At 42.0% G+C, this 9264-nt stretch overlaps 1 protein-coding gene across 1 annotated transcript; it reads left to right on the top strand.

Annotated features, from left to right (window-relative positions):
- On the top strand, positions 4961–9055 carry LOC8070026 (signal recognition particle receptor subunit beta). Its single transcript, XM_002445411.2, has 7 exons — positions 4961–5190; positions 5314–5526; positions 6611–6693; positions 7115–7201; positions 7341–7489; positions 7981–8112; positions 8448–9055. The coding sequence occupies exons 2-7, from the start codon at positions 5397–5399 to the stop codon at positions 8635–8637; spliced, it is 771 nt and encodes a 256-aa protein (XP_002445456.1). The 5' UTR covers positions 4961–5190; positions 5314–5396; the 3' UTR covers positions 8638–9055.

Here is a 9264-nt window from a genome sequence, read left to right as displayed (position 1 = left end):
TAATCTAAGTCTAAGCACCACGCTTACACCTATACTACAACCCTCACCTATAGCGTCCTATAGATTAGAGTACTCAAAAGAGTTGTGAACCAAAACATACATGGATACAAATTGCATAAAGAAATAGAAGTAGATTACCAGAGTCATCACATGAGCAAGCTTGATTAGAGCTTGATCATGGCGAAGTACAACTGGAGGAAGAACCGACAGGCCGACCTCTCCTCCAATCCTCCCTCGCTCTCCATCTCGCTACTATCTAGATCTACTCTAGTTTAGAGAAGAGAGGAGAGCTCTCATCTCCAAACCCTAGCTTTTGCTCTATCTATGAATAATGAATAAGGATGAAGGGGTTGCCTCCTCCAGGGGCCAGGGGCCTGCTTATATAGCCCCTCCAAATGAATGTGAGCCGTCAGATCAAACCGACCTTAATCGCACGGTTTTCCTTGATCCTTTAGGTCGGTGGAGCATAATCCGCGAGGCGGAGCCTGATTGGTCCAGATGATAGGGCGGGCGCCCAAGGGGGGAGGGCGGGCGCCCTGCCCCCGGGCCCGCTCGGCTTCCTGTTTGTTCCCGTGGCTTCTGGAGTCTTCTAGATGATAGAAAATTGGCGCACACGTTAATATCTCTATGTAAACACGACGTGTGGGCCTTTCCTCCATATTTCTTGATAACCCCCTGCAGAAATAGACAAACACCAACACTCATGGAATTCTGTCAGATAAAACCCTAAGTCTGGGTGTTGGTTGCATTTGGATCCTTTTCTTTATTTATTTGATGATTATATTTGGTAATTAAGGACCGTCAACATAGGCCGCGCCTCCAGCCTCTCCAACCATGCCACCGTCGACCCCATTCGATGGAGGTCGTCGAAGTCCACTGGAGCAACATGTCGAACAACTTGTCGGCGTCGCTGCGCCATGTCTCCAATCCACTAAGCTTGTCCATCATCTCACCCATCATCTCCTAAAAGCTCACTAACTGCTTGCAAAGCTTGTCCACCTTTGAATCCATAGCATCCATGGAGGACGCCATTTTCTGCTGAAACTAGGACACTTTGGGTGCCAGTTTTGGCAAGAACACCAGAAACAAAAATTTGCCTTTGATGCAACCTTGCTTTAGATACCAATTGTTATGAACTAAGTAGTTGATATAGATCGAACAACAGTAACTAAGAAATTGGATGGAATTTGTGAGGGGAAAGCAAGGAATTCTGGAGAGGAGCAAGAACAACAACGAGGAAGGCGGACAAATTAGTTGGGGAAACGGTTACAGGTTTGGGTTCTATACCCTCTCCTCAAAGCATTACACGACTTTATAGCCAGACGCCACTCGCACACACATAGGCCCTTCAGCGAGGTAAAAGCCCATCACGCCAACTTGTTGTTTGGTCCAGCTAGATGAGATGAAGGCCCATAGCCTCACTTGTACCCAGGCTTCACATCAGCCACTCTTCTTTATCCACTGAGTTCTCCTGTTCTCCGCTTGGCACATAACAACACTCCACATACAATGGTTTCCTATCGTGCTTCATCCTTATTCCCCTGCCTAGCAGATCCTTATTTCCTAATCCTGCAATTCATCACATCTCAACATCGAGATGTGGGCTAGGGGATCAAGATACTCCTGTCATGGGGCAACATAGCCGCTCTCCCCCTTCTCTGATATCTTGTGTGTTACCCAATTTGAGTTTCGTGTAGGAAACTAACTTTCTTAGCCAGTGGCACCAGCAGGGGGCGGATCATAGCCAATGCCATGGTTGGTTATTAGGTCACCTTAATTGTGGAGCGATGTACTGGGATATGCCTAGGTCTATGCCAACCATGCTGAGAGGTACTTGGTAATAGCATCGATAGTGACATGGTGTAGTGGCATATAACAAGAAATGATGGCACTGCAGAGAGGAGAGTTAGAACGAAGGTAACAGTAGTGTTAGTTTGGGAACAAAAATTTAAAGAGGTGGCAACTACAAAAGATTTGAAGTTTGGATGGTAATGGGGAAGAACAACTTTTTTATGTCAAATAAGACATTTTCTCTATATCTTATCCAATACAGCTGATAATATTCATATCCAAATACGAATCCGAGGAATGCTATAGCTTAACAATATCCAATCTGTTTATGCACCTGAGGGCATTGTTTTCTCAAAAATTGAAGTACATATGCTTCATGGTATTTGAATTGTGGTTTATTTTCAAACTTAGCCTGAAATGAAATCCACTCTTAAAATGAAATGAAATCCACTTTTATAAACAAATAACAAATGTACCAAAGGACATATCAGAACCACATTTGATCTTTAATAATTGCAGTCTAGGGAATTCTATTTACAAGATACCATTTGGATGAAACCTAGTTTTTTTTTATAATTTCCAAACTTTTCTTAGTTATATATACTTTTAGTTCTTTGATTTGACGATACAGATTGTATGTTAAACTAGAAATAAGCTAGGGATTCTCATAAAATTCATGTATCCGAGATAAACCCCAAAAAGTTTTCCCCCTCTTTTTAAGACATGTTTGGCAAGGCTCCGGCTTTGAAAACACAGCTTTAGAGCATGTGCTTCATCATGGAGTAGCTCTATGATGAAGCTCAGCTCCCACCAAACTGTTTGGTAGAGCTCAAATTCTATATATAATTTTTGAAACATCAACAGGGCATAAAATGAAAAAAATACATCTTTCTTCTTCCAGCGTGCGGCCATGGTCGTGCTCGACATGGCCGAGAGACAAGCTTGACGCGACTAGGGAGGGGCTATCCCGGCTGGGGAAGGCTCGCTGTGGGGTGGGGAGGGGCTGCCACGGTCGGGGGAGAAGGTCGTCGCGGCATGTGACCACGGTCGTGCTCGGCACGATCGAGGGATGGGCTTGACATGGCTGGGGGATGAGCTACCATGGCCAAGGAAAGCTTTCCATGGCGTGGGGAGGGGCTGTCGTGGCCGGAAGAGGAGGTCATCGTGGGCGAGAGGGTTCGCGATGGTTGGGGAAGGGGATGATGCGGCCAGGGGAGGAACTCGCTGTGGCTAGGGAGGGGCTCGCCGTGGGCTAGGAGGGCTCGCCATGGCCTAGGAGGGGGTATCATGGCAGCTAGGTAGGGAAGGCTCACCATGGTTAGAGGAGGGGTGTCGGGTTGGGGAGGAGCTCGTGGTGACCAGAATGGGGCAACACAGGAGGAAAGTCGCAACAATGGTAGAAAGAGTTGTGAGGAGGAAGGAAAGAAAATAAATGAACTGCTCATTTTCCACTAATTAGTGTCATGATGGATAATTTTTACTAACTCCACGAAATTAGATTTCTCATAGCACCGCATCCCTTGAGGATTAGATTTCTCAGAGCACCGCATCCCTTGAGGTGCTTCATGGATTTGGTAGATCCGGGAGCTAGATCTTTTTTCGGATCTAGAGTTCGTGGAACTAGACCATTTGACTGAAAAAGAGGAGAGCTATTTTTCTGGATCTAGAACTGCTCCAAGCTCTACCTCTTAAGCCTCTTTGTAACAAAGAAAAATTGGATTCAAATCCTATATGAAACTTTCCTATGAACACCTTTGCAAAGGATTTGGTCATACAAATCCTATAAAATTCTTATAAAATTGCTCGTTTCATCGAACTTTTGGAGGAATTTTATCAAGAGGTTTGAATTTTATGGAAAAACTTGCTATGTGTTGGTCTCTTATCTATTTTCTGCGTTTTTCCCACGCTTCCATCTAAAAAGACCCTCAATCAATCTCGTAATTTTCTTAATTCAGGCCTTGTTTAGTTTACTGGATGAAAAGTTTTAAAGTATTATAATATTTTTATTTGTATTCGGTAATTATTGTCTAATCATATACTAAGACCTTATTTAGTTCACCCTCAAAATCTAATTTTTTTTAAGATTCTTCGTCACATCAAATCTTACGGCACATGCATAGAGCATTAATATAGATAAAAAATAAATAATTGCACAGTTTGCCTGTAATTTCTAAGATGAATTTTTTAAGCCTAGTTAATCCATAGTTAGACAATAATTACTAAATACAAACGAAAGTGTTATAATGTCCAAATCCAAAAAGTTTTTGATCTAAACAAGACCTAACTAGGCTTAAAAGATTTGTCTCACAAATTACAGACAAAGTATATAAATAGTTATTTTTTATCTATGGCCTTGTTTAGTTTCAAAAAATTTTACAAAATTTTTCAGATTTTCTATCACATCGAATATTGCGGCGCATGCATTGAGTATTAAGGGGGTGTTTGGCACTGCTCCACGAACTTTGCTCCACAAACTCCACCATGGAGTAGCTCCACAAAAAATAGAGTTCGTGGAGTACCTCTTTAGGTGCTCTCACAAGTCACAACTCCAACATTTTTTCTCGAACTGAGTGCGTGGAGCTGAAACTGTTTGGCTAACAAACGTGGAACAGAGCTGAAAAACGTAGAGCATAGCAGTCCCAAACACCCTATAAATATAGATAAAAATAATAACTAATTGCACAGTTTACCTGTAATTTACGAGACGAATCTTTTAAGCTTAGCTAGTCCATAATTAGACAATATTTATCAAATACAAACGAAAATGCTATATTGTTCATTTTACAAAATTTGTGCAACTAAACAATGTCTATATTTAATGCTCGCATGTAATCTACTAAAGGTCTCAAAATATAATATTTTTTCGAGACCCTTTTGAAATCAGCGAAGAAGGTTCTAGGGCCTTGTTTAGTTCCGAAAATTGAAAACTTTTCGGAACTGTAGCACTTTCGTTTGTTTGTGACAAATATTATCCAATCATGCACTAACTAGGATTAAAAGATTCGTCTCGTGATTTTCAGCTAAACTATGTAATTAGTTTTTGTTTTCGTCTATATTTAATGTTTCATGCATGTGCCACAAGATTCGATGTGACAGGGAATCTTGAAAACTTTTTGGTTTTCAGGGTGAACTAAACAAGGCCTAGGTGGCGCCGCCGCACGTGCGACGGTTTCCTATCCTGCTCCGTCCATCTCCCCCTCCCTAGCAGGTATAGCAGCTATACTTTCCTATCCTGTAGTCTTCCACTGCCGCAATTCGCCACATCTCGCCGTCGGCGGCGAGGGGCAGGGAGACAGGATCCCCTGTCGCGCGGCGACGTAGCCCTCCTCCTGCTCGTGCTGTCCCCGCCACCCTCTGCTTATCGTGCACCTGGGATTAGATCTATTTCTGGTATCCGAGGTAAGAGACCCTAGCTTGCTTGGTGTGGGGTTTGCTGGGGGCTGTGGTTTCGTTTTGTGTGGAACTGCATTCTGCATGTTGCGATACTTAACCGGTTGCTTGATTTGGTTTCTTATTATGCAGAGATCGAGCGAAATCGATCTAGCCAAGGTGCGGCGGACGCGGCTTATTCTCAATAATTCTTCTGCGTTGTTTGGAAAGCAGCCATGGACGAGTGGATTCGCCAAGCGGAGGTGTGGGTGCGCCAAGCCGAGAGCTGGATCCGCCAGCAGCCCCCGGAGCAGATCTATGTCGCGGCCGCGGTGGTTGCCGTCACAATCCTGGTGCTTATCGTAGGTGCGGTGCCAAACCTAGAGTTCCTTTTGCTCTGTATTGAGTGCCCATGGTCTTGAGAGTCTTGGAATGTTGTGTTGCGAGCATCCACGTAAGGTGGCCTAAGAATGAAATAGGCGTGTCCAATTTTGCAGCAGGGTCGTTTGGGCCTCCGTGGAGAGGCATTGTCACTTAAAAGCATCAGAGTGGTTATTTGTTGAATTTTTGTATCACTGGAGAACAAACTAGTTGTGGATCTGGAATTGCATATTTAGCTGTAGTGTGTTGTCTCTTCATATATATGCATACAATGGGACTGACTACATGCCTTGGATCAAATGGGAACTGATCTGGATAGTGTAGCAAGGCTATACTATGTAATTAAGCAACTAGGAGAGCAAGCCACAGTTACCTACCTAATTAATGAGGGGAGAAACGATATCATTTAGAGCTTTATAAATTAGCCAATCTTGAGTTTGTAAATGTTTATTAGTTTTGCTTTTACAATTTATAGTTGTGCTTAGAAAGGAAACAGATAGTGTAATTTTCAGCTTTGGTTCATTCAGACTTTTAGGTGTCATTGTCTCACAAATTTGAAATTTCCAACTGAGTAGTAATGATTTAGTGCTATTGATTGAATAATCAAAGATTAGGCCTATGTTTTATTACATTGTTATTGTGCATTGTAAATTGTTCCAGCTCTAAGATGATATAGCATTTACGAGTTCTTGAGCATGAGGTATCTGATGATGGCTTTTTGAGTGCTATGAAGTGAAGAGGGGGTTTGCTTTTCCATTCTGTTTTAAATTCATAGATACCCAGGGACGGATCCAGGATTGGGTTAGAGCCCAGGGCTGAGATAGTTAAAACATGCTGCAATTCATTTTAGCTTCAACATTTGTGCAGTTTCTTAAGTTTGCTTCGATGTAATTTTAGGCCTCAAACCCAGGCTGGAGCCTGGGTCCTTGCTCCACCCGCTGGAGATACCTTATGGTTCAATACATGAGGTGCTGCTGTGTTGCTTGTTACGATGTCTGCTCTATCATACAATTCATTACATTAGAGTGGTAAATGATAAGCAATTCCTTTCTATGTTTTTTTTCTGCAGCATCTTGTCTGAAATCCTCTAAACTAAACACCATAGTGCTATCCGGGCTTAGTGGCAGTGGCAAAACCACTCTTTTCTACCAGGTAACTTCCAATATTTTTGGTCTGTGAAGTATACGGTTTTACAAGTGAAGAACAAGGTTGTGGTACTGGTATCTAGTTTGCAAAATAATGTTCGAACCTCATTTTTCGAATTATATTTAGGGTGTGAGCTGAGCATTCTAGACGGTCATCAGTTCTGATTGTTATCATGCTTTTTACGCATATCTTTTTTATTTGATTTTATTCTGTTTTTCTATATAGACTAGTTGGCTTGGTTTTAGTTGACTATACTCGTATCTTATTCTTGATTAAAGTACTGCAATGCAGTACCATGGGAAACCAGGATATTTTTCCCTTTTGTCTATTAGAACATTTGACATTTATGATATACCAATGTAACAAGTAGGTGGGTTATCTTATACATTATCTTCTGTTGCTCTCCTAATTTGTTTGTGCTTGTCAGCTTCGGGACGGATCATCACATCAAGGAACTGTGACTTCTATGGAAGAAAACAGTGATACCTTTGTGCTGCATTCGGAGCAAGAAAAGGTATGGAAACTTTTAGAGCTAATTCTTTTTCCAACGTATTGAGATGAAATTAAAGTGGATAGCTTTGTTTCTTATGAAGAAACATGCATTTTCTGACTGCGATATTTTTGCTAAACCTTCCTGTTGCCCTTCCCTGCAGAAAGGCAAAGTGAAACCTGTGCATATTGTTGATGTTCCTGGTCATGCCAGGCTCAAACCCAAGCTTGATGAAGTCCTGCCTAAAGCTGCTGGGGTTGTTTTTGTTGTTGATGCTCAAGATTTCTTGTCTAGCATGCAAGCTGCTGCAGAGTAACTTTTGTGCCCTCTGTTTTACTTTTTAGCAAATATCTTTGGTGCCTATTTCAACTACTTTTATTTTCCTTTGTGCTAAGATGAAAATGCTGTTCCTAGGGTAGCATTATCAAAAGATTTAGCTAGTGCTACGCTCGTCATTTCCTTAGGGGATAGGGCTAGTGAATTGCTTGAATCCCATTGCATATTGATGCAGGGTGTATAAACCAATATTTCATTATCAAAAGCGCTAGGGTTCGATGCATTAGCTTCTTTGCCTTAGCTTTTAATTGCATTAGCCATTGGAAGTACCGTTAGAGGTGTAATTAGGTGCCCTTTTCATATCCCAATATTGCAGAAATTACTCTGTTGGAATAATTTTATCATTGTAGTTATCATTTTGTGACTAGAAGCCGTGTCCACTGTTCCCAACATTGCAGATTATTACTCTGTTTGATCACTTCTTAGTGTTGTTAACATTTCATAGCAATATTATCATCTTTTTTCAGGTACCTGTATGACATTCTGACAAAGGCAACCGTAGTGAAGAAAAAGGTTCCTGTGCTTATATTCTGCAACAAGACAGATAAAGTTACAGCCCACTCGAAGGAATTCATCAAGAAGCAGTTGGAGAAAGAATTGTAAGGATATCTCTCAAGTCCCAACATTTATCATACTTGCATAATTAGAATTAGAAATTAGAATGACTCAACTTGGTAGTGCATGCTGCATAAATGCTGTGGTCATGTGATTTCTTTCTAGATCCGATGTGCAGTCAGAAAGTATGCATTGCAACAATGTTTACACAATATTAAGCTGCAGTTGGGTTTGGGAGTAGTTGTAGTTCTTGTATATCCTTCTTCTGATCCCAAACACCTTTAAGGGAGCATGCAGAAAACATGTTCACCAGTCCAAGCTTGTGAAATACCAGATTCACAAGGTTTCTAATGGCCTTCTCTTTTTAACCATGTTATAGGAACAAGCTCCGGGAATCAAGGACCGCCATATCCTCAGCTGACATCTCTGATGAAGTCCAGCTCGGGGTCCCTGGAGAGGCTTTCAACTTCAGCCAGTGCCAGAACAAGGTGGCTGTTGCGGAGGGCGCCGGTTCCGCTGGTAATGTTTTGGCCGTGGAGCAATTCATCCGTGAGCATGTGAAGGCATAGGTGGTTGTTATTATCGTTCCCAGGGCTGCAAATGTTTCAGTTGATTGATGAGGCAAGACGTGCATTGCGTCAATGTGGTTACCCTTCATGCATATATACCTCCGTTCAGGTCCTCGGACATTGCTTTCCTTAGAGGTGCAGTCATATTCCGCCGCACTGCTTCAGCTGACCCTTGTTATAGTTATAGAGGCAGGCATTACATGTTGCATTGTTGACGCCTGGCAGTCATCGGATATGAATAGATCGATCCTGTTAAAAGTTGTCTCTGCTGGCCATGGACCCATGGTTTTGCTGCATAAGTTGTATATTTCCCAGATTTTCTCGACGTCTCGGTTTTAAACTCTTTCCGTTATAGTTGCAACAAGCAAAATGTGGATGCAGCTCCACGGTGGAGCTGGAGCATCGGTGTTGTGAAGCATTGCCTTTGCACGTGTTGTTGCCTAGTCTTGTTTAGAAGTGCCCTTTTATCTCAAATTAGAAGTTATTTTAAGAATTTTGGAAAATCCAAACATCTTAAGTTTAACCAAATTTATTCACGAGAATGGGCAAAGCATATTTTCTGCACGTTAAGGTTCCAGCTGCTGCCACTACTGCTCTTAAGATGTCTTGTATCGCTTCATTTTGGGA

Source organism: Sorghum bicolor, chromosome 7, assembly GCF_000003195.3.
Source record: "Sorghum bicolor cultivar BTx623 chromosome 7, Sorghum_bicolor_NCBIv3, whole genome shotgun sequence".
NCBI classification, from domain to species: Eukaryota; Viridiplantae; Streptophyta; class Magnoliopsida; order Poales; family Poaceae; genus Sorghum; species Sorghum bicolor.
This window is presented reverse-complemented; position numbering and strand designations above follow the sequence as displayed.